At 47.8% G+C, this 25,798-nt stretch overlaps 1 protein-coding gene across 2 annotated transcripts in view; it reads left to right on the top strand.

The window, feature by feature from the left end:
- ROCK1 (Rho associated coiled-coil containing protein kinase 1) overlaps nucleotides 1-25,798 on the top strand; it is a 321,787-nt gene that overhangs the window by 273,527 nt on the left and 22,462 nt on the right. For both annotated transcript variants that reach the window (XR_014225300.1, XM_082258424.1), the window contains exons 22-26: nucleotides 4,837-4,940; nucleotides 7,555-7,720; nucleotides 10,457-10,550; nucleotides 11,169-11,254; nucleotides 25,567-25,755. Coding sequence is in view for 1 of the 2 variants with exons in the window: in XM_082258424.1 (XP_082114550.1) it covers nucleotides 4,837-4,940; nucleotides 7,555-7,720; nucleotides 10,457-10,550; nucleotides 11,169-11,254; nucleotides 25,567-25,755 (639 nt within the window). In the remaining variant the exon portion in view is untranslated. The remainder of the gene's footprint in view (nucleotides 1-4,836; nucleotides 4,941-7,554; nucleotides 7,721-10,456; nucleotides 10,551-11,168; nucleotides 11,255-25,566; nucleotides 25,756-25,798) is intronic.

The raw sequence follows: 25,798 nt of genomic DNA, 5'->3' as shown, positions 1-25,798 counted from the left end.
GGTGGACCATGCGTTGGCAGTTTTGAACAAGTCCACTGCGATTCCTGCTGAAGACACCCCGGTGTTCCGGGATGCCACGGACAAGAGGATGGAGTCCCTTGCCCGTCGTACCTATTCTATTATGGGTTCTATGTTGAAAGCTTTATTTGCTTCACTTATGGCGGCCCAGGCGGTCGCGAGCTGGACGCAGGTGCTTAGGCGTGTCCTGGTGGCTGATTCTGCCCCCCAGGAGACTTTGGATATGGTGGATCAAATCCACCAGGGTGTCATGTATTTGTGTGATGCGGACCTGGATATGGTTCCGTTGGCTGCACGTGTACACAGTGTGGCGGTGTTATCTCGCCGCCTGGTTTGGTTGAAGTGTTGGTCTGTGGATCAATCTTCACGTAAGACCTTGGCCAATCTGCCTTTTGATGGTTCTCGCCTTTTTGGCGAATCCCTGGATGCCCTAATTAAAGGGGTCACGGGGGGTAAGAGCACGCTCTTACCTCAATCCCACAAGACTAAGACGGCTCCGGGAAAAAAAAAAAGAATGCTTTCTTTCGGCCCCCTCAGGGGTCCTTTCGTGCCTTTCGGTCACACTTTGGGGCAAGCCGTCCAAGGGTCAAGGCTCCCGCAAGAAGCCGTGGGCAGGTAAGCAAAAGTCCGGCCAATCCGGTTCTGCGGCCCACAACAGTGCGGCCTGAAGGGGCGCCCTCACCCAATTCACAGAAAATCGTTCGATCTGGCTACTAGATCGAGTTTCTCTCTCGGCCGGAGAGCAGATTTTTTCCCTCAAGTCTTCTGTTATCCCCGGAGCGTTTGCGGGACCTGCATCTAGCGGTGCAGGACCTGAGGGCTCAGGGAGTGGTGGTCCCGGTGCCTCATCGGGACAGATTTCGAGGTTTCTATTCCAATCTGCTCGCCGTGCCCAGGAAGGAGGGCAAGGTGCGTCCGATTCTGGACTTGAAGGCGCTGAACCGCTTTGTGCGGGTGCGCAAGTTCCGCATGGAATCCCTGCGGTCGGTGGTGGCTGCCCTGGTTCCGGGGGAGTTCATGGCTTCCATCGACTTGAAGGATGCGTATCTTCACATCCCGATTTTCGAGGGTCACCAGAGGTACCTTCGATTCGCCATAGCGGAAGATCATTACCAATTTGTGGCGTTGCCTTTTGGTCTCGCCTCGGCTCCGAGGGTGTTCACCAAAGTGCTGGCACCGGTTCTGGCTTTGTTGAGGGCCCAGGGCATTTCGGTTCTGGGGTATCTGGACGATATTCTGGTTCGGTCTGCGACCAGCCAGAGTCTGGAGAAGGATCTGTCCGTCACGTTGCAGACTCTGCAGGAGTTTGGTTGGACGATCAATTTTCCAAAGTCGACATTGTGCCCATCGGTTCGGTTTTCTTACCTGGGTATGATTCTGGACTCTGTCCAGGCGAAGGTCTTCCTGCCGGAAGAAAACCTCGCAGCTCTTCAGGAGGCAGTCAGGTCCCTCAGGGACGTTCCATCTTCGTCCATTCGGACGTGCATGCGGTATCTGGGATTGATGGTCTCGGCTTTCGAGGCGATTCCCTTCGCCCAGTTTCACACACGGGATCTCCAAGCGGAGATATTGTCCAAGTGGGACGGGCGCCCGCAGTCTCTGGATCTCCAGATGTCATTGAGTTCTCAGACCAGAAGGGATCTTCTGTGGTGGCTTCAATCCCCCTCAGTATCGGGGGGCAAGTCTTTTCGTCCCCTTTCGTGGACGGTGATCACCACGGACGCCAGCCTGTCGGGCTGGGGTGGTGTTCTGGGCGTTCTGTCCGCCCAGGGTGTTTGGTCGGCGGAGGAATCCTCCCTTCCGATCAACGTTCTGGAACTGCGAGCGATACTCCTCTGTCTTCGTCGTTGGACGGACAATCTTCACGGCTACCCGGTTCGGGTGCAGACGGACAATGCCACGGCGGTGGCTTACATCAATCACCAAGGGGGCACCAGGAGTGCCCGGGCGGCTCGAGAAGTGGCCGCGATTCTGTCTTGGGCCGAGACGCATATCCCGGCAATATCGGCAGTTCACATTCCGGGGGTGGAAATTTGGCAGGCGGTTTATCTGAGCCGCCAGACCCTGGACCAGGGGGAATGGTCCCTTCACCCGGCTGTCTTCCAGATGTTGTGCGCGAGGTGGGGTCTTCCGGAGGTAGACCTGTTCGCGTCTCGTCTGAACAACAAAGTACCACGGTTCGTGGCAAGGACGCGCGATCCTCGGGCAGACGCGTCGGACGCGTTGGTTGCCCCGTGGCATCAGTACCAACTGATGTATGCGTTCCCACCGATTCAATTGCTGTCCAGGTTCCTTCGCGGAACCGACCACGGTGATTCTTGTGGCACCGGACTGGCCTCGCCGATCCTGGTACGCAGACCTCGTAAATCTGGCAATCGACGCCCCGTGGCGTCTGCCTCTTCGAGAAGATCTTCTGTCGCAAGGACCGATCTTCCGTCCTGCTTTACAGTCGCTGGCTTTGACGGCCTGGCTGTTGAAACCGAGGTCCTGAAGAACAGGGGTCTTTCCCCTGAGGTCATTCACACCTTAATAAATGCGAGGAAGTCTTCCTCGGGGAAGGTTTATTACCGTACTTGGAAGGCGTATTTTGCCTGGTGCGAATCCAGGGGTTTCTCTCCTGACACTTATTCGGTGTCTAGGGTGTTGCCCTTCCTTCAGACGGGTGTTGACCAGCGTCTGGCGCTGGCCACGATCAAGGGTCAGGTGTCTGCTTTGGCCGTTCTTTTTCAACGGCCTGTGGCATCTGATTCTTTGGTTAGCACTTTTGTGCAGGGGGTACGTCATCTGATCCCTCCTAGGAGGGACCCTCTTCCCCCTTGGGACTTGAATCTAGTTCTATCAGTATTGCAGCGTGCTCCTTTTGAAAGGATCAGGGAGATCTCGCTGTCTTTGTTATCCAAGAAGGTCGCCTTTTTGGTGGCTATCACCTCGGCTCGTCGAGTGTCGGGGCTGGCAGCCTTGTCCTGCAAGTCTCCGTATCTGGTTGTGCATTTGGACAAGGTGGTCTTGCGACCTATCCCTTCTTTTCTTCCAAAAAGGGTTTCGGACTTTCATCTCAATGAGGACATTGTCCTATCTTCGCTTTGCGCAAAGCCGAAGCATCCGACGGAGGTGTTGCTTCACTCCTTGGATGTTGTCCGGGCGATTAGAGTCTATCTCAAATCGACTGAGTCTTTTCGCAAGTCGGATGCCTTGTTTGTCCTTCCGGAAGGTCCTCGGAAGGGCATGGCGGCGTCGGCTTCTACAATCGCCGAATGGATCAGACAGACCATTGATCAGGCCTATGCTTTGAAGGGGAAAGTTCCCCCTGTACCTGTGAAGGCGCACTCTACCAGATCTCTGAGTACGTCTTGGGCCTGTCGTCATGAGGCCTCTGTGGCCCAGGTGTGTAAGGCGGCGACTTGGTCGACCGTACGCACTTTCACAATATTCTACAGAGTAGATGTTCAGGCATCGGCTGATGCTTCCTTTGGCCGCAAGGTTCTTAGTGCGGCAGTTCCCTAGAGCCCTTGTTACGGGTTCTTTGGCTTTTTGGGATATTTGTTTTTTCCCTGGGTTTTCTTGCTCCTGTTGAGCGAGTGTTTTGTTCTTATGCCCAACTGGTTTCCTTCCTTTGGTAAGGTTCCTTTCTCTGATGGGGAGACGGCGTTGCCTTGGGCGCGGCTGCGTTCTTCCCACCCCTCATGTTTACACTGCTTTGGGACATCCCCATTGGTGATGAATATGAAGTGGGCGGCGACTGTCGGAGGACGTAAGAGAAAACGGAATTTTTGTAAAATCTTACCTGTAAAATTCCTTTCTCTGAGTCCTCCGACAGTCGCCGCCCCCGCCCCTCTTTTGGGGTTTTGATGTACTCTCTACTGCTATTCCACTGAAACTGAGTTGGATACAGGAAGTGGAGGGTTATGTACTGAGGGGACCACCCCCTGGGGGTGGGATATGTTAAAAGTCTTTGTACTAACATATTCTATTGCCTAGCTACTCCTACGGAATAGAGGACATAACCCCATTGGTGATGAATATGAAGTGGGCGGCGACTGTCGGAGGACTCAGAGAAAGGAATTTTACAGGTAAGATTTTACAAAAATTCTGTTTTTTTTTTTTTTTTAAATAATAAACATGTCATACTTACCTGCTCTGTGCAATGGTTTTGCAGCTCTGATTCTCCTTTTCTCTGGTCTCTTGCCAGTGCTCCGGGTTCCTCACCCCTGCTGAGTGCCCCCATAGCAAGCTGCTTGCTATGGGGGCACTCATGCATGCTCGCTCCTGAGCCGCACTCTGCTTCTATTGAAGCGCACAGTGCGGCTCAGGGACAGTGATTGAAAGCAGCTGGAGCCAAGGGCTTCCCCTGCTTTAAAAGTCCTGTGAGGAGGGGGGAAGAGAGAGCACCCAAAGGCAGCAGCGCTGGATGGAGATCAGGCAAGTATACAGGGGGGAGCTGGTTTCTGAAGATTTTTACCTTCATGCAAAGAATGCATTAAGATATAAACCTTTCTGCTTTTAAATTTATTAGAAATCTGATTATATTTGATTATGCTATGGTTAGGTATTTTACTTTTAAGCTGCAAAATAATGTACTATATTGTGTACAATTATATCCTGTGCATTTCTATAGTTTTTCTTTTAGTCCTCTGATATAGCTCACTGTTTAGCTGTCTCTGTATTGTGTCATCGTGCTCTTAGGTTTATATTCTCCTTGTTCAACATGCAAAATTATTTCTACTATGATTTGGTAATTGGTCAGTTCACCTACATCTTTAGTAGCAGGTCCAACCAAGGAAAACCATTCTAATGTGATATCTCCCCTCGTTTTCTTAGACGCTGTACAAAACTCAGGTGAAGGAACTGAAAGAGGAGGTTGAAGAAAAGACAAAGCTAAGTCACGATTTAGAGAAGAAAATGCTTGAATATCATAATGAAAAGTAGGTTTCCAATTTTTAAATATTTCTGATATACTTTGTGCTTTTAGAGTTATTCCTGCCGCTTTAGTAAATTCAGCACAGTTCTAACACAGTTCTCCTGTAGAAGTGCCAGAAGAAATGACATCATACAACAATCAGATGCATATCTAGATCCGGTTTCGTTTGATTGGTTTTGATTTTTTCAATGTTTATTTTCAATCGCATAGTATGATTTAGTATTTTTGATTCCTTGGAAAGTTAATACACTGCTCAAAAAAATTAAAGGAACACTTTTTAATCAGAGTATAGAATCAAGTCAAGTAAACTGGTCCGTTAAGTAGCAACAGGTGCACTAGACGGGCAACAATTAGATGGCCTCCAAAACAGGAATGGTTTTACAGGTGGAGGCCACTGACATTTTTTCCCCTACTCCTCTTTTCAGACTATTATTAACTAGTTTTGCATTTGGCTAGGGTCAGTGTCACTACTGGTAGCATGAGGCGATACCTGGACCCTATAGAGGTTGCACAGGCAGTCCATCTCTGCTGCTTCTCCCAGCACAGTCTCAAGAGCATGGATGAGATTCCAGCAGACAGACAGTTACTTAGAGAGCTAGACAGGGTTGAAGAAGGTCTATAACCCATCAGCAGGACCGGTATCTGCTCCTTTGTGCAAGGAGGAACAGGATGAGCATTGCCAGAGCCCTGCAAGGTGACATCCAGCAGGCCACCGGTGTGAATGTCTCTGACCATACAATCAGAAACATTTTTCCTGAGGGTGGCTTGAGGGCCTGACATCCTTTAGTGGGCCCTATGCTCAATGTGCGGCACAATGGAGCTTAATTGGCATTTTCTATTGAACACCATAATTGTCAGGTCCGCCACTGGTACCCTGTGCTTTTCACAGATGGGAGCAGGTTCACTCTGAGCACATGTGACAGACGTGAAAGTGTTTGGAGAAGCCGTGGAGAACGTTATGCTGCCTGTAACATTGTTCAGCATGACCGGTTTGATGGTGGGTTAGTGATGGTCTTGGGAGGAATATCCATGGAGGGACACACAGACCTCTACAGGCTTGACAGTGGCACCTTGACTGCCATTGGGTATCGGGATTAAATCCTTGGGCCCATTTTTAGACCCTACGTTGGTGCAGTGGGTCCTGGGTTCCTCCTGGTGCATGACAATGACCGGCCTCATGTGGTGAGAGTATGCAGCCAGTTCCTGGAGGATGAAGGAATTGATGCCATTGAATGGGCCCCCAAGCTCGTCTCACCCAAATCCAATAGAACACCTCTGGGACAATATGTTTTGGTCCATCCGACGCCGCCATGTTGCACCTCAGTCTGTTCAGGAGCTCATTGATGCCCTGGTTCAGATCTGGGAGGAAATAACCCAGGACACCGTCTGTAGTCCCATTAGGAGCATGCCCCAACGTTGTCAGGCATGCATATAAGCATGTGGGGCCATACAAACTAATGAGTACCATTTTGAGTTGCTGCAATGAAATTTCAGCAAAATGGTTCAGCCTGCTGCATAATTTTTTCACTTCGATTTTTTGGGTATCTTTGAATTCAGCCCTCTGTAGGTTGATAATTTTTGTTCCCATCAAACGATGAGGCATCCTTTCATTTTGAACACATTACCTAGTCCATGTCAGTATGGATATCCAGCATGATATTTTTCCCCGTTGAGATCTGATGTGTTTTCAAAGTGTTCCTTTAATTTTTTTGAGCAGTGTATGATCTTTAAATTTAAAAGTGCACAATTGAATTTCTCGTATGGATTAAGGAAAAGAGAAAGCGAAAATCTGGATGTGTGATACCACATTTATATGAGCCATAAATCCGATAACAAAGCAGTTAACACCTTGCATTGTGTGCTTCTGCATACTTCAGTCAAGAAGTTGGTACTGACAGTGTGGGCTCCAGTCAAGGGAACCATAACTCACAGCCCCGCAGAAAATGGTGTCTGTTTCATAGTGGCATCGCACCCACTTTTTCAGCTTTTTCCTGGCTTCTGTCAACAGAGGTATTGAATCTGGGGTATAAAGTGATCAAACATGTCTTTGCACTTGCGTTATGCTGGTTTAGGGGCTAACACCATGGGTTTAGTCATTGGGTACTTAAAAAAAAAACAAGGAAACACTTAAACAGTTAGTGGATTTCTGTAGGAAAGTTTTGGTTTTTCTGATTTTGTTTTTTTGTTTTTCCCATTGAAAGTGAAAACACTGACCAAAGTGTATGGCTTGAAATAAAGTCTGTGTTATCCCAGTACATGAATTGCATTTCCCTTACATTTATAAGAACAAAGATTGCCTAGCTTTGATTTTCTTTAGTGATTTTCTCCATATCATTGGTCTTTGGTTTATCAGAACAATGAACATTTTTGATAGACCTTTTCATGATGTTCACGTCTTTCTTTCACTGCCATGTGAAGTCCGTTTTTATTTTGACATGCTTTTCTTGCTAGTGAATTAAAGCACCCACTGTTGACTTATGTCTCTCTAGGGGGACTTTAGTTCTTTGAAAGATTGTCTAATACTCCAGTATCCCTTTTGTGTTTTGTAGTCAGGGATGCCTAGTATTTGAAAGCAACAGCCTTTGTCCAATAAGTAAGCATTGCTCTTGCTTTTGCAGAGAAACTCTTGGCGCACAGCTGGACCTGGCAGTTACCAAAGCGGAATCAGAGCAGCTTGCTCGAGGGCTTCTAGAAGAGCAATGTTTTGAGCTGTCTCAAGAGAATAAAAAGCTTTCTTCAAGAGTCAGACAAGACGTCATAGAGAAAGACCATACTATCTGCAAGGTAACCCTGTCTTTTAATAGTTTTTGCTTGTACTATGTCTTTAATGTGAATCTACCAGTAACTTTCTAAATTGCATACAAAATTCTGATGTCACATTATACAATCTTTTAGATAAATATATGGGAATTTACTAAAACTTGAGCAGACCAAATATGGAGCAGCTGTGCATAGTAACCAGTCAGCTTCTATCCTTAGCTTGTTCAATTAAGCTTTGATAACGAAAGCTAGAAATTGATTGCTTGCTGTTCAGATCTGCTTCAAACTAAGTAAATTCCCCTAACTGTATTTTATAATAAAAAAAAGCGGTCCTTGAGCTCCAGTCCCATGTCTGTGCCTAGTCACATCCTGTGAAGGTCTGCCTGACGGGAGCATTCTGGGAAGATGACATTTGTCTGCTACAGGCAGGAGTAAGCATATCTATTTACATTTGTAAAAGCAGAAGGTTTTTTTACTCTGCGGCATTCTATGCTTACTCGAGCCCAATCTCGATCCAACGATGTGCATGAGAGCCAAGGCATTCTTGGCGCTTTCCCTGCTCATTGGCTCAGAAACAGCAGCTGGAGCCATTTCCTGCATTTGCTGTCAATTGCAGCCAATGCGGAGAGAGCAGGGCCGAGTCCCATTCTGTTAGCCTTATGGGGACACAGAGCCGGCTCGAGAGTGCGCACACACTAGTGCCCCTATAGCAAAGGGCTTACTATGGGGGCACTCAGCAGGGGGTAGGGGCCAGGGGCACTAGCAGGGACCCGAGAAGAGGAGGATCAGGGCTGCTCTGTACAAAACTATTGCACAGAACAGGTAAGTATGACATGTTTGCTATTTTCACTTTAATTGTCGCGGAGAACCAAAATTCATGATTTACCCTTCTTAGATGAATTGCACACTTATTTTGATAAACCATGTTCCCACATAAATCCTTTACACTAATGGTGATTCCATATTGCATATCTTTTGGTTCCTAATCGAGATGAAGGGAATGAAACTTGAAATGCCCTATGGGACATCTTTGTGTAACTGAGACCAACCCTCCACATGTTTTCTTTTTATTTATTTATGTATATTACATTTTTGCTCGCAGGTAAAACCTAGTTCTGTGTCACCATTTTGTACAAAGCTTTTGTGTTTGAATGCATGTGTCAGGGGTCCAACTTGTTTAGTACGAGATGGAGATCTTTAATGGTTACAGAACTTAAAGAGATTGTAAACTCGTAAAGCTTTTTTGTTATTTTGAAACCTGTAAGAGAAACACATAATGAGCTAGTATGCATCGCATACTAGCTCATTACGAAATACTTACCTTAGAACGAGCCCCCGCCGTGCCGCCCGCTCATCTGTATGACGGGCGACATGTCGAGTCGCCCGTCTTCCGGGATCGTGGCATCCGGCCATCTGATTGGCCGGAGCCGCGGCGACGTCACTCCCGCGCACGCGCGCGGGAGCCGACAGTCACGGCACTGGGCTCTGAAGAAACGGCACCAGCGGCCGTTCCTTCAGAGCGCATGCGCCAGTGACGTCACTGGCTGCATGTAAGGTAAATATCTCCTAAACGGTACATGTTTAGGAGATATTTACAGTACCTATAGGTAAGCCTTATCATAGGCCTACCTATAAGTAAAAGTGTCAGAGGAGGGTTTACTTCCCCTTTAAGAGTAACTCCACTTTTGTTGGGAAAAAACATTCCTCTCTGGGTGATGTGTGTACATTGCAAGGTTTAAAACAAACTTTGTTGCAAATTCTTACATTTTGTTCTGAAGAAAGAGCGGTTTGTCCATGTACAGTTTAAATCTGTATGGAAGTGCTTTAATAATTCTCATGCAGCTGCTGCACCTGCAAGGCTTTGATAGGAAAGTGTCAGGGTTTGCATCCCTTTAGACGTTATTAACCTTTGGGAGTATCTCACCAAAAATTACTTTTTTGTTGCATCTAATGCAGACTTCTGGGAAAATCGGTAAGCCAATCACACAAGCAGTAAATTATATATCTTGGGGGGGGGGGGTGGCATTCTGTACACCATCTGTGTGCCGTGACTGCTTCCTATCAGAATAGCGCAAGCAGATTCGCACTAGGATCTGAACATGCCACATCCCTGCTGTGCAACTTTGGGCGCATAGTGATTTGCCTGCCTGGGGCTAGTAAAAAGTTTTGAAATTCAGATTGTGACAGCCTCCTCCGTCTGATTTCCTCTGGATATGAAGCCTTGAGTAGATCAGGAACATGTGCTTTTACAGGTCCCTTTAACCAGTTGACGTCCAGCATATATATCACGTCCTGGATAGCAAATGATTATACAAGGCATCCATTATCCTGGATCTGATTTTTTTTTAGTGCCGGCTATCAGCTTTCCTCTAAAAGTGAGCCAGGCAGCTGTACCTGTAATGGCTTTTAAAATCATTGTCTATGGACTATTTAAGGAGCAGTAGTTTGTTGCCATTTTTACAGGCATGCGCAATTTTAAATCTTGACATGTTTGATATGACTCAACGCAGCATCATATTTTATATTTTACCAAAAAATTGGGTATTTTGTGTCTGTGTGGGCTGAAATTCAATGAAGTGAATTTTTTCCTGAAAATTGAGTGTGATAAATGACTGCGCAAATATCGTACAATATAAAACAAATGGCAGCAACCACTATTTTATTTTCCAGAGCCTCTGCTTTCAGAACATGTATATTGTTTAGGGGTCATTTTCAAGCAAAATTTTGTGAGATTATTTCAAAATTGCCTCGTCTTTGCAGCTGGAAGAAACAAACAACACGCTAACCAAAGATGTCCAGACATTAACAAAAGAAAATGCTGATCTGATTGAGAAGGTTAAAGCACTGGAAGAAGGTAGGTGATCTATAGGTACTTAGGAGTTACTTTGCAGTAGTCATCTCTTGTCGTTTACCACTTGCTTGCAAAATAAACCGCTTGATTCAGCAAAATTAGGTTGGCATGGTGTAGGCTTTAGAATGTGAGTACATTTTCTTAATTTACTGTTATCTGAAATTTATAGCTTAAAAGCTATGCTGCCTTTATGCTTTTGAAAAATTGCTTCTGAATCAGATTCAAGCACTGACACACATTTCTGCAAACCTTCTTTTATCCAATGCAGTGGCCTCCAAATTGTGGCATGAAGGCCGAATGCAGCCCTTTGCTAGCTTTTTCCAGCCCTTGGGGCATTATTCCTCCCACTGATAAAAGGCACTATTCCTCCCACTAACACCAACAGTGGGGCATAATATTGCTCACCAACACTAATGATGGGGCACTATTCCTCCCACTGACACCAACAATGGGGCATTATTTCTTCCACTAATACCTATGCCTGGGGCACTATTCCTCCTCCTACTAAACCACCAATCCCGATGCCAAAACACAGAAACCACTATAACTGGCTATTGTTTATTGTATACATTAGATATTTGTCAGGGTTACCTTGTACTATATGTATTCTTTGTATTTTAGAGTTTAAGCAGAAACAAGAGGAAATAAAGAGCATGAAGATTATGTATGAGAGGAATATAAACACTGAAAGAACACTTAAGACCCAGGTAAGTCTGACTTGTACTTTATGGCTGCAGCCTTAAGTGATTGTTTTGGCGGAACGTAACTTTACCAGATGATGTACAGAATAGAAAGTTAGGATGTTTCTGCATGCATCGATTTACACTAGGATGCTCTACTTTCGGTGTTCATTACTGGCTGGAGAAACTGACAGGGGGACCCTGAAGTAAAGTCATACACGTGGTTTCTGGGTCAGCAACAAGACTCAGAGGGGGAGCGTATGCATGTACGCTTAGCCCCCTCCCTTCTACCCGGCAAGATCTTCCATTCTGGAACCTCGCTGCAGCTACCAGAAGTGGTGTGTTAAAATAAATATACATATATATATATATATATATATATATATAATTTTTTTTTTTTTTTTGCAGAGACCCTATAGAATAAAATGATGGTTGTTGAAATTTTTTATTTCTCACGATGTTTGCGTAGCAGTATTTCTAATGCAATTTAAAAAAAAATGAATTCAAAACAGTAAAGTTAGCCCAATTTTTTTGTATAATGTGAAAGATGATGATACGCCAAATAAATAGATACCTAACAACATGTCATGCATTAAAATTGCATCTGCCCCGTAGAATGGCGGCAAACTACAGTGTCCTTAAAATTCTCCATAGGAGAATTTACAGGCTACTAGTTTATAGTGGCACAGGAGGTCTGGTGATAAAATTATTGCTCTCGCTCTGACGTTCGTGTGCGGTGGGATCACCGTTTACATATGCGTGCGGGAGTAATATATGCTTTTGCGCATAAGCACGGTGGTAAGAGGGCACTTTATTTTTTAACTTTTTTTTTTTTTTTTTTGTACTAACTTTAATACTAATACACTTAAGGGATGCACTTCCCTTGTGACAGCATGGGCCTGTGACAGGTCCTCTTTTTGGAGAGATTTGGGGTCTGCTTGGCTGCTTTCCTGGCCACTGGTGGCCAGTTAAACGAAGGGGCGGAACCAGAAATGACGAACTACTCGTCACTCCCGGTTTCCAGGGTTAGAGAGAGAGTTCCATTCTCTCTGTACAGGGCAGCCATCGCCGCTGGCCGCATCGCTCCTGGTCTCCATGATGGGACCGGAGACCCCCGGAGAGGCAGCGGCGGGAGGGGGGTGAGACCCCCCTTCTGCAGTTCTGCTGAAGTGCTCAAGTGGCTAATTCGCCACTCCGATCACTTCTGCAAGAAAAGAGAATTGGCGGCTGAAAAGATTGCCATCAGGATGATTTCTGTAGGTGCAGGCATTATCCAGTTATAACCACTAAAAACCGAGGATGTCTACGGATGTCCTACCGGCAGGAAGTGGTTAAAGTTATTAAGTGGACCTGAACTCAAAAGGGAAGTGTTTGCTCTATTATAGGAAATATCTATATATGTTAATTGTGATTCGCAATATCCTGAAAAATCTACTATAAGCTCTGGTTCACACCAGCGCAATTTTTTGTGCAATTTGACAGCTCAAAATCGCACGACAAGCCACACCCCATTGCCAGCATATGGTTCCTGCACTATTTCTGTGTGATTTCATGTTTGACTTGCATTGACATCTGTGTAAATGAAGTTGCACAAATGTCAGCAACTTTAAAATCGTGTTGAAGTAGCACGATTTCAAAGTCGCACTGGTGTGAATGAGGGCTTAGGATCCATGTACACTGGACTATAATAAAAAAAAATGCCAGCTTCCTTGCCAGAAAATAACACTTATATGGAGTGTTTTTGTACATGAGTTTAGAAGCTTTTAGGAAAGCATTAGGAGCATTAAGCATTTTTTTTTTTTTTCCTGCTCGCAAACCACGCAAAACATGTTTGTTTTTTCTGCCTCTAAACATTGAGTTTAACCACTTAAGCCCCGGAGGATTTGGCTGCTCAAAGACCAGGCCTTATTTCTCTAGCGCTCATTGACAGACGTAGTCCTCGGTGATACACCACCTTCGGGTTATGTTGCCTCCACAGGAGCAGGACTAGACAGGAAATTAAAAAGCTCTGGCCACACCCTAGGGGCAGTCCCAGAGGGTATATCCTCTCTCTCTCTGCCTCAGCAAATCAGTTATTTTCTGTCTAGTTAGGAGTAAGGACCTAGATACCTTGCTGGGATCTTAGGTCCTGGCAAGATTTTTTTCTTAAAGGATTTTTTAGACAGCTTTTTTTCTCCAGTGTTCCTGTGAGATCTTGAAGCAAGAAAGCTGAACTGGGCGACGGGCTGGATGTTGAGATCCGGTGGTCACCCCAGTTCAGCCTACGAGCGCGTGCAGGCCATAGCTCCGCGCTGGGTCGGCCGCGACAAAGTCCCATTAAAGGACTGACCCCGCGAGTTAAACGTCTCGCTGAAACGCCAAAGACCATGAGTCACGGCGTCCATATCTGTCGACAGCCCTCCCGCCCCGGTGGAGAGGGGTACTGTCAGGAGTTGGTGCCCGCCTGGTTCCGGTATGGTGAGTAGTATGTTCCCCCTTTTCCCCTGACGGGTCTTGTGGTGAACGCAGGCCCCTCTCTGTATGGTAAGATAGAGTCCCTCTCTATCCTATAAATGACACAGATCCTCCTACTTTGAGTGTGATTTTATGTGCAAAAAGCCAGGAGGCTTGGTTTGGGAGCTAACAATCTAATTGTATACATGTTAAAAAGATTATAATCTGTGGCATTCTGGGAATCTTACGGTGATAAGAATAAGCTACCTACCAGTCAGAAGCCACGGACATGTAGACTGCCTTCCTAATCAGATCTCCAGCTATTAGCAGGCCTCCCGAATGGCCATGCGGTCCGCCAGGGCCGGTACCGCCAACCACGCCAAATCCCCATGCAGAGAGAGTGTTGTGTGCCCTGCAGCACACCGCTATTCAGTACAGGCCGCCGCCATTTTTTTTGCTGGATCGCACGAGCCGCCATTTTGGCGTAGCCTCGTGTCTCCAGCATGGGGGCGGCCATGTTTGAGGTGATCCAAACACCTCGTGGAGCTAGGGGAGGCGCCGGAAGGCGTGCAGAGGGGCGGAGCCGCCTCCTTTCTTCCTGGGCAGCCAGCCAAAAGACTTCCTGTTTGTCAAGACAGCGCTGTAACCTGTTGCAGTTAAACTCTGAGCATCAAGTGGTGAGCCTGGGGGTCTATCTCTCTCTCTCTCTCTCTCTCTCGATAGGGATCCCTAGCAGGTAACACTAAGGGGCTTTTTGTGGCGCTGGGGGTCTGAAAAAAAAAAAAAGTTTTTTATTTTTGAATTATATTATCCAGGAAGTGACTGGAATTATCATGGACCCTGCCACACATATTCCCCCACCTGTTTCCCTCGAGGGGGCCACGGGACCCGCCGGTGCACAGAGTGTAGAGTCATTTACAGCAATTTTGGAGTCTATGGTGGCTCGGGTGGAGGCGGCCTGTCAGGGACGGGGGTCAAGGAAGCGACCCCCGCCTACCCCTATACTATCTGACACCTCTGACTCTGATTCAGAGATGGTCACTGCAGTTGCAGGTTCCTCTGCAAAGGCTGTTATCCCAGGTAAAGCCCCCTCAGACAGTGAGGAGGACGCTTCTTCTCCTGCTATAATTCAGGAAGAAGCATTGGTGGACGCACTAGTTGTGGCAGTGCAGGAAACCTTAAAACTTGAGGCTTTACCGGCAGAGGCAACTGAAACAGAGATTCCTTTTGGTACTAATAAGCCCATCAAAACGGTGAAGGTTTTTCCTGTACCCAAATGTTTCGGTAATCAGATTAAAGGAGAATGGTAGCATTCTAAACGTACCTTTACTATTTCCAAGCGTATTGCTAGACGCCATCCGTTTGAGGAATCCATCATTAACCACTTGCCGACCGCCGCACGACTATCTACGGCGGCGGTCAGCCCCTCACAGGCAAAGTGACGTAGGTCTACGTCGCTCGCCTGTGAGGGTTTAGGGAGCGAGCGCGCGCCGCCGGAGGCGCGCTCCCGCGTGGTCACGGACCCCCCCCCCCCCCCCCCCGCGCGTGTGACCGGCGGACCCGATCGCCGCCGGCCACTCTGCGATCGGCGGGGGAGAGGGAGAAAGTCAGGCAGCTTGTGTAAACAAGCTGCCTGTCATTCTCCTCTCTGTATGAGAGATGATCACATGGATCTACTATGTAGATCCATTGATCACTCTGCATACAGTTGAAGCCACAGCCAATCACAGTTAGAATCACGCCCCTAGGGACACACACAGCCCCTCCCTCTCAAATAAAGTTAACCCCTTCACTACCAGTGTATTTTTACAGTAACAGTGCATATATATAGCACTGATTACTGTAGAAATGTCACTGGTAACCCCAAAAGTGTCAAAAATGTCAGTCAAGGGTCCGATCTGTCCGCCGCAATGTCGCAGTACCGCAAAAAAAATCGCAGATCGCCGCCATTACGCGTTAAAAAAAAAACAACAAAAATGACAAAAATCTTTCCCTTTGTTAGTAAACGCAATAACTTTTGCGCAAACCAATCAAAATACGCTTTTTGCGATTTTTTTTACCAAACATAGGTAGCATAAAACAAATTGGCCGAAAATATTAAAAAATTTTGATTTTTACATTTTTTTTGGGGGGAATTTCATATAAAAAAAAGGGAAAAATATTGCTATTTTTGCAAAATTTACGCTCTTTTTTTGTTTATAGCGCGTGATCAAAAAATCGCACAGGTGATCAAATACCGCCAAAAGAAAGCTCTGTTTGTGGGAAAAAAAAGGACGCCAAATTCGTTTAGGTACAGCGTCGCACGACCGCGCAATTGTCCGTTAAAGTCACACAGTGCCGAATCGCAAAATACCCTCTGGTCGTTTAGCAGCCAAATCCTCCGGGGCTTAAGTGGTTAAGAAATGGACGGTACCACCAGTGGTGGATCCACCTATTTCCAGGCTGAATAAAGCCACGGTTATCCCAGTGGAGGACACTTCGTCCTTTAAGGATCCGGTGGATCGAAAGATGGAAGCAGAGTCCCGCACCATCTTCTCTCTGATAGGGTCAGCATTTAGACCAGTAATTGTTATTGGTCTAGTTTCCCAGACACTTACGGAATGGGCGAAAATGGTACGCCAAGACCTTAGGGGAAAAGATATTCCCCAGGAGACATCTGATTTGATGGAACAGATTATACAAGGGCTACAGTTTATCTGTGACGCAGCCTTGGACACTACTCCCTTATTAGGGCATGCATCTATGTCAGCGGTGATCCTCAGACGTGTGCTGTGGTTAAAATGCTAGTCAGCTGACCTAGGTTCCAAAAAGACCTTGACAAATCTCCCTTTTCAGGGGAATCGTCTATTTGGGGCCAACCTAGATGAAATCATCAAGGATGCCACTGGGGGCAAGAGCACTTTTTTGCCACAGGCTGCTAAAGCTAAGGGACCTCGCAACAAGCAAGGACCTTTCTTTACCGCCCATAAAGGGCGCCCGGCTGGTACTAGCGGGAAAGGCAAGACTCCTCCAGGAGGGTTCAAGAAGGGCTGGTCGGACAAGCAGAGGACCAACCCAGCCAAACCCGAAGCAAAGGAGTACACAGCCTGAAGGTGCGCCCCCACCCGGTTTCAGGGTGGGGGGACGTTTTCACCGGTATTCAGGACATTAGATCGAGCTTCAACCACTACTACCGGTGCGATTCTTCCCTTCCAACATTTAAGTACTACAGGAAGCGGTAGTTACCGTTCCCTGAATAGATCTTTTCCTTTACCTTTTCCTAAGATTAGTCCCTATACCTCACAGGAATCGGATCTGGTTGACCAGATAGGCCAAGTAGCCTCTAGTCGGGTGACTTCGGTCCCTGAGGTTCAACCAGAAAAGATCACCCTTCCTGATAACAATCAGGTATCTGATAAATGTGTGGGAACAGAAAACGACCAGACTTTCTCGGATGGTCGGGGCCAGATACCTCTAGGGACGCCTGGTTCAGATTCTATCAGCGCCAGTGGTCCTAGAAATTCTAGGCTGGCCTCCTCAAGCCGGCCTGGCCGACTTGGACATGCTAGTCGCAGACGTTCCGTGGGAACTTCGTCTCAGGGAGTGTCTGTGGTCTCAAGGACCAATTTACCATCATGCTTTACAGTCACTGGGTTTAATGGCCTGGCCATTGAGACCCAAGTACTGAAGGACAGAGGTTTGTCTACTTCAGTCATTCCTACCCTTATTAAAGCAAGGAAAGCGAGTTCCAGCAAGGTCTATTATCACACATGGAAGACTTGTATTGCGTGGTGCGAATCTTTAGGATTTCCTCCACGTACCTATTCGGTGACTCGAATATTGGCCTTTTTGCAACAAGGGGTTGAGCAGAAGCTAGCCTTGAGCACCATCAAGGGTCAAGTTTCAGCATTAGCAATCTTCTTTCAGAAACCTTTAGCTACCAAGTCCTTGGTGCGGAATTTCATCCAGGGGGTGCCGCACCTGGCTCCTCCAGTCCGCGCGCCCTTACCGCCCTGGGATCTTAATTTGGTTTTGTCGGTTCTACAGAAACCTCCCTTTGAAAACATCAGGGAGATTCCCTTGCTTACTTTATCCCAGAAGGTGGCCTTCTTGGTGGCTATTACTTCTGCTCGCAGGGTGTCAGAACTGGCTGCATTATCATGCCAGTCCCCATACCTAGTGATTCATAGGGATAAGGTAGTACTTCATCCTAAGCCATCTTTTCTTCCTAAGGTGGTTTCAGATTTTCATCTGAATGAAGATATTATACTACCTTCCTTGTGTCCTCAGCCCAAGCATCATCGGGAACATGCGTTGCATTCCTTAGATGTGGTTCGGGCAATCAGGGTATACCTGAAAGCTACGGAATCATTCCGTAAGACGGATTCACTTTTTGTGATCACGGATGGCCCCAGAAAGGGTTTGCCTGCATCTGCCGCGACCATTGCCAAATGGATTAGACAAACGGTGGTACAGGCTTATTCTATTAAGGGTCGGAATCCTCCGTTCCCTGTTAGGGCGCACTCCACTCGAGCGCTCAGTACTTCCTGGGCCTTTCGCCATCAGGCGTCAGTGGTCCAGGTATGTAAGGCGGCCACCTGGTCGTCGGTACATACCTTTACAAAATTCTATAAAATTGATGTGACGGCATCGGCGGATGCCTCATTTGGCCGCAAGGTTTTGCAGGCCGCAATTTGAGGAGACCGGTGGTCTGCCTCGAGGGTTTTTTTTTCTGTTTGAAAAAAAAAAAAAAAAAATTCTCTTTTTTGTTGAGTCTCATCATTAAGGATGAGCATTGTAAACTTCTAGTTGGCACCGGTTGGGCCTTCTAGATTGGGATTTGATTTCCATTTTCCCACCCCTCATTTGTGATACTGCTCTGGGACGTCCCGAAGGTGGTGTATCACCGAGGACTACGTCTGTCAATGAGCGCTAGAGAAAAATGGATTTTTGTAAAATCTTACCGTAAAATCCTTTTCTCTTAGCTCATTGACAGACGTAGTCCCCGCCCCTCTGTTTTTGGGTTGGGTTAAAATCTCTAAAGACTGCTTTTTCACATAACTGATTTGCTGAGGCAGAGAGAGAGAGGATATACCCTCTGGGACTGCCCCTAGGGTGTGGCCAGAGCTTTTTAATTTCCTGTCTAGTCCTGCTCCTGTGGAGGCAACATAACCCGAAGGTGGTGTATCACCGAGGACTACGTCTGTCAATGAGCTAAGAGAAAAGGATTTTACGGTAAGATTTTACAAAAATCCATTTTTTGCGATTTGGCACTGCGTGACTGTAACAGACAATTGCGCGGTCGTGCGTCACTGTACCCAAACGATATTGACGTCCTTTTTTTTTTCCCACAAACATAGCTTTCTTTTGGTAGTATTTGATCACCTGTGCGATTTTTACTTTTTGCGCTATAAACGAAAAAACAGATCAACCCTCTAACACAGCTAGAGGAGTGAAGCACAGTTCTATTATACTGTGCAGTAGGGATTGACTGATATAGTTTTTTCATTGCCGATACTGATATTTTGGCCATTGCATATTGGTATCAGCCGATATTTTCAACATTTAAAGTTTTGCAAAATAAACACAATTTTCGACACAAATCTGTTACTGAACGTGTTAATTTTTGTTTATTAACATTAAGGGCTCATTCTTCACACCTTAACTGCATAAAAACGGATAGGAAAACCGCACCTGCAGGGAAATCAATTTCACGTCACCTGATTATGAATGATGCATAAACTGCTGCAGTAGTGCTCCCACTCACTGCAATAATTTTTAACCACTGCTGCAGTGCAGTCAGTGCAAAACTGCAAGAAAAAAAGCTAGACACACTGAAATTGAATATAGGCTTAAGAAAAAAAAAACTGGCTGGCATCCTTTGGTGGGTGGGTAGGTGGCTGGCTGGCATCCTTTGGTGGGTGGGTAGGTGGCTGGCTGGCATCCTTTGGTGGGTGGGTGGCTGGCTGGCATCCTTTGGTGGGTGGGTGGCTGGCTGCCACCCTGTGGTGGATGGGTGGGTGGCTGGCTGCCACCCTGTGGTGGATGGGTGGGTGGCTGGCTGCCACCCTGTGGTGGATGGGTGGCTGGCTGGCTGCCACCCTGTGGTGGATGGGTGGCTGGCTGGCTGCCACCCTGTGGTGGATGGGTGGCTGGCTGGCTGCCACCCTGTGGTGGATGGGTGGCTGGCTGGCTGCCACCCTGTGGTGGATGGGTGGCTGGCTGGCTGCCACCCTGTGGTGGATGGGTGGCTGGCTGGCTGCCACCCTGTGGTGGATGGGTGGCTGGCTGGCTGCCACCCTGTGGTGGATGGGTGGCTGGCTGGCTGCCACCCTGTGGTGGATGGGTGGCTGGTTGGCACCCTGTGGTGGGCGGCTGGCTGGTTGGCACCCTGTGGTGGGCGGCTGGCTGGTTGGCACCCTGTGGTGGGCGGCTGGCTGGTTGGCACCCTGTGGTGGGCGGCTGGCTGGCACCCTGTGGTGGGCGGCTGGCTGGCACCCTGTGGTGGGCGGCTGGCTGGCACCCTGTGGTGGGCGGCTGGCTGGCACCCTGTGTTTTTGGCTGGCTGGCACCCTGTGGTGTATGGGTGGGTGGCTGGCTGGCTGGCTGGCACCCTGTGGTGGGTGGGTGGCTGTCTGGCTGGTACATGCCCAGGGCAGCTGTGGGTGGGTGTATGTATGTAAGTAGCGGCTGTGTTAAACACACTGTGTGCACTGTACACTCACTGTCCCGAAACTCCCCGACTCCAGACGAGGCTGAGGGAGGCGGCCTAAGAAAGCAGAAGCTGTCCCAGTGCGCAGAGGTGCGTGGCGCAACATATGCAGTAACATCACAGCAATATCGGTAACCTCCGTGGCCGATTACGATAGATCAGGGAAAGTGCATATAGGCCCTCGATATATTGGCCTTGCCAATAATCGGTCGGTCCCTACTGTGCAGCTCTTGAACATTTGCGAGAATTAAACATATGCTAAAGGAATCTTTTTTTTCTCTGTCGCTCATTGACAGACGTAGTCCTCGGTGATTCAACACCCTCGGGTTATGCTGCCCTCTACAGGAGTAGGACTAGACAGGAAAGAAAACGTTCTGGCCACACCCTAGGGGCAGTCCCAGAGGGTATATCCTCTCACTTCCTGCTCTAGCAAATCAGTTTTTTTCTGTCTAGTTAGGAGTAAGGACCTAGATACCTTGCTGGGATCTTCGGTCCTGGCAGGATTTTTTTCTTAGAAAAGATTTTTTAGACAGCTTTTTTTCTCCAGTGTTCCTGTGAGATCTTCAAGCAAGAAAGCTGAACTGGGCGACGGGCTGGATGTTGAGATCCAGTGGTCACCCCAGTTCAGCCTACGAGCGCGTGCAGGCCATAGCTCCGCGCTGGGTCGGCCGCGACATAGTCCCACTGGACGGGGACTGACCCTGCGGGTTAAACGTCTCGCTGAAACGCCAAAGACCATGAGTCACGGCGTCCGTATTGGTCGACAGCCCTCCTACCTCAGTGGAGAGGGGTTCTGTCAGGAGTTGGCGCCCGCCTGGTTCCGGTATGGTGAGTAGTATGTTCCCCCTTTCCCCCTGACGGGTCTTGTGGTGAACGCGGGCCCCTCTCTGTAATGGTAAGGATGGGTTCCCCTCTATCCTATAACATGTCACAGATCCCCCTAATTGAGTGTGATTTTTGTGTACAAAGAAGCCAGGAGGCTTGGTTTGGGAGCTGACAATCTAATTGTAAAAATGTGAAAATGATTGTAGTCAGTGGCAGTACTAGAAGCCACAGGGCGATGTCTATACATGTATACTGCATTCCAGATCATTCCTCCAGCTAAGCAGATGCCTCCCGACGGCCACGGACCGCATACGGCCCGCCAGTGTCCGGTACCGCTGACCACCATGAGGGTGAAGGGTTGTGAGGCCGAGATCCTTCTGCAGACATGCCGCTATTCTGTGCAGGCCGCCGCCATTGTCTGGTAGATCGCACGAGGCCGCCATTTTGGTGTAGCCTCATGTCTCCAGCATGGGGGCGGCCATGTTTGAGGTAAAACAAACACCTCGTGGAGCCAGGGGGAGGCGCCGGTAGGCGTGTTAAGGGGCGGAGCCGCCTCCTTTACCCAGGAAATACGGCCAAAGACTTCCTGTCTGTAACAGGACAGCACTGAGCAAGCTGATGAAAACTTCTCTGCATCAGGGATGAGCCTTGGGGTCTCTCTCTCTCTCTCTGTGGGGTCCAAAAAGGCAGGTAACACTGAGGGGCGCTGTTGCGACTGGGGGACACAAAAAAAAAAAAAAAAGTTTTTTACTTTGTCATTTTTTGTCGCTGGCAAGTGTCTTGTATAATCATTGACCCTGCCGCATAGGTATCCCCACCTGATCCCCTCAAGGTGGCCGCAGGACCCTCCAGTACCCCACTTGTTTTTAATGCATTATCGGCAGTTTTGGAGTCTTTGGTATCCCGGGTGGAGGTGGCCTGTCAGGGACGGGGGTCAAGAAGCGACCCCCGCCTACCCCTATTGTTTATCAGATACTTCAGATACGGATTCGGAGCTGGTCAATGCAGTTGCAGGTCCCTCTTAGGGAGCTGTTGTCTCAGGTAATATCTCCTCAGCAGTGAGGAGCACGTTTCTGCCTCCGCTATAGCACAAGAGTGGTGGATGCACTAGTTGTGTCCATCCGGGAAACCTTTAGTCTTGAGGTTACACCGGCAGAGGTAGCTGAGACTGAGATTCCTTTTTGGTACTTGTTAGCCTACCAAAAGGGCGAAGGATTTTCCTTTACCCAAATGGGGTCGTTTTGAAACGAACCCCTGTTATTTCCAAACGCATGGCTAGGTGCTATCCGTTTGAGGAATTCCTCTTTATAGGATAGACGGTACCACCTGCTGTCTTGCCACAGACTGTTAGGATAAAAGGACCTCGTAACTAACGAGGACCTTCCTTTTCTGCTCATAAAGAGTTGTTCGTTCCGCGAGGGCGGGCGATAAGGCGAAACCCTCCAAAAGCCCCTTTAGAGGGGTTTCAAAGGGCGCTGATCGGCTAAACAAAGAGTCCGGCTCAGCCAAGCCTGAAGAATACAGCCTGATGCGCCCCTACCCATCTCTGGGGTGGGGGGGATGTCTTCACCGGTTTCTGGAGGACACAGGATCGAGTTTCGATCACTTCCACCGGTGCGATTCTTCCCTTCTAACATTAAACGGTTTCAGGGGTTCTATTCGAACCTGTTCACTATGCCCAGGAAAGAGGGCAAGGTGCGTCCAAATCTGGACTTGGGAAAAAATAGAGTCCATCCGTACAGTGGTGGCCTCCCTGCATCAGGGGGATTTCCTGGCGTCCATAGACATTTAGGAGGCCTATCTTTATATCCCCATCATCGCAGGACATCAGCGTTTTTCTTCGCTTCCCAAAGATCATCCCTGGTTCCCACCAGGAGACTGAACTATCTGGGCCTAATGTTGGATACATCCTGGGCAAGAGAGTTTCTCCTTGCGGAGAAACTCCAGAAGGTTCAGTCAACGATTCGGATGTTGCTGTCCGTCAATTGGCTGGGGCTGATGGTGGCCTTCTTAGAGGCAGTACCGTATACCCAGTCTCATACCCGAATTCTCCTGAAGGAGATTCTTTTTTAACGGAATCAGTATTCCAATTCCCTGGACAATCGGATCCGGTTGAGCGAGCGGACCAGGAAGTCTCCGATGCTCAACCAAGGGAAGTCATTTCTTCCGATAGTATCCAGATTACCAATAAGGGTATCGGAACTGAGAGCGATCAGATTTGTCTGATTTACTGGATCGAGCAGCTCTAGAGCAGCCCGATTCGGATCCAATCGCATATGGCCTCTTCATCCAGAGGTTTTTTCACTAGCTGTCCCTTCATTGGGACATCCCGGATGTGGATCTGTTGGCACCTTGGCTCAACAGGAAGGTGCAGAGGTTTGTAGCTCGCACTGCGATCCTCTAGCGGACGCAGCAGAAACGCTGATCGCCCCGTGGGGGCAGTATCAGCTACGGCATGCCTTCCATCCTCTCAAGTTGCTGCGGGAACTTCTTCGCAGGATAGAGGTGGAGGGAATTCCAGTTATTCTGGAAATTCCGGACTGACCTCGTCGAGCCTGGTACGCCGACTTGGTGAGGCTAGTCGCGGACGCTCCTCGGAGACTTCCTCTCCGGGAGGATTTGCGGTCTCAGGGACTGATCTTCCATCTTGCTTTACAGTCGCTGGCTTAATGGCCTGGCCATTGAGACCCAGGTACTGAAGGACAAGGGAGTGTCAGCTTCAGTTATTCCTACCTCCAGTTAAAGCAAGGAAAGCGACTTCCAGCACATGGAAGTCTTATATTGCGTGGTGTGAATCTCTTGGATTTCCCCCACATACCTATTCGGTGACCCGAATTTTGGTCTGTCTGCAACAAGGGGTTGAGCAGAAACTATCCTTGAGCACGATCAAGGGTCAGGTTTTCGGCGTTAGCAATTTTCTTTCAAGAAACCTTTGGCTAATCATTCCTTGGTGCGGAATTTCATCCAGGGAGTGCGACATCTGGCTCCGCCAGTGCGCGCACCCTTACCGCCTGGGATCTTAATTTAGTGTGGTCGGTTCTTCAGAAACTTCTCTTTGAGGATATTAGGGAGATTCCCTTGCTTACATCATCCCAGAAGGTGGCCTTCTTGGTGGCCATTACTTCTGTACGCAGGGTGTCAGAACTGGCCGCATTATCCTGTCGTTCCCCAGAACTGGTGGTTCATAGGGATAAGGTGGTTCTTCTTCCGAATCCATCCTTCCTTCCTAAAGTGGTTTTCGTAAGACGGACTCACTTTTTGTGATCACGGATAGCCCATGAAGGGGATTGCCTGTGTCTGCCGCGACCATATCTAGATGGATCAGTCAGACGGTGGTACAGGCTTATTCTATCAAGGGTCGGAATCCTCCGTTCCCTGTTAGGGCGCACTTCACTCGAGCGCTCAGTACTTCCTGGGCCTATCGCCATCAGGCGTCAGTGGTCCAGGTATGTAAGGCGGCCACCTGGTCGTCGGTACATACCTTTACAAAATTTTATAAGATTGATGTGATGGCATCGGCGGATGCCTCATTTGGCCGCAAGGTTTTGCAGGCCACAATTTGAGGAGACCGGTGGTCTACCTCGAGGGTTTTTTTCTGTTGACAAATTTCTGTTGAGTCTCATCATTGAGGATGAGCATTGTAAACTTCTAGTTGGCACCGGTTGGGCCTTCTAGATTGGATTTGATTTCCATTTTCCCACCCCTCATTTGTGGTACTGCTTTGGGACGTCCCGAGGGTGTTGAATCACCGAGGACTACGTCTGTCAATGAGCGACAGAGAAAAACGGATTTTTGTAAAATCTTACCGTAAAATCCTTTTTGCTCATTGACAGACGTAGTACCCGCCCCTCTGTTTTTGAGTTGGGTTGGGTTAAATTCTCTAAACACTGCTTTGTGACATAACTGATTTGCTAGAGCAGGAAGTGAGAGGATATACTCTCTGGGACTGCCCCTAGGGTGTGGCCAGAACGTTTTCTTTCCTGTCTAGTCCTACTCCTGTAGAGGGCAGCATAACCCGAGGGTGTTGAATCACCGAGGACTACGTCTGTCAATGAGCTAAGAGAAAAGGATTTTACGGTAAGATTTTACAAAAATCCGTTTTTTTTTTTTTTGTTTGTTTGTTTTTTTTTTCCCTTCAGTGTTTTTGCTTGTATAACTGAGTTGCATTTTGCAAGTTTCGTCGTCTTGTATGTTAATGCCGCTTTTACATGGCACCAAGCACTGTATGCCCTAAAATATAAAGGTGCATGCAAAACTTTACTTGTGTTAAAGGCCTTGTTCTGCTTTACAAGACATCTCTTTAGTATGCTAAATTATCACAGAATGTTTGTATACAGTACTAGCATAAATTATTAATGAAGTACATTTGACTATGTTAATTATTTTTCAGGCTGTAAATAAACTGGCTGAAATTATGAACAGAAAAGACTTCAAACTGGACAGGAAGAAAGCAAACACGCAAGACTTGAGAAAGAAGGAAAAAGAAAACCGGAAGCTGCAATTAGATCTTAACCAGGAGAAGGAGAAGTACAATCAAATGGTTATGAAATTCCAGAAAGAGATAGAGGAGGCGTTAATGGTAATCCCTTTTCGTTTCTGGATATTATATGAGCGATTATCTG

Source organism: Pelophylax lessonae (assembly GCF_965119305.1).
Source record: "Pelophylax lessonae genome assembly, chromosome: 5".
In the NCBI taxonomy this organism is placed as follows: domain Eukaryota; kingdom Metazoa; phylum Chordata; class Amphibia; order Anura; family Ranidae; genus Pelophylax; species Pelophylax lessonae.
The sequence above is the reverse complement of the archived record's forward strand: the minus strand, read 5'-3'. Positions and strand labels throughout refer to the sequence as shown.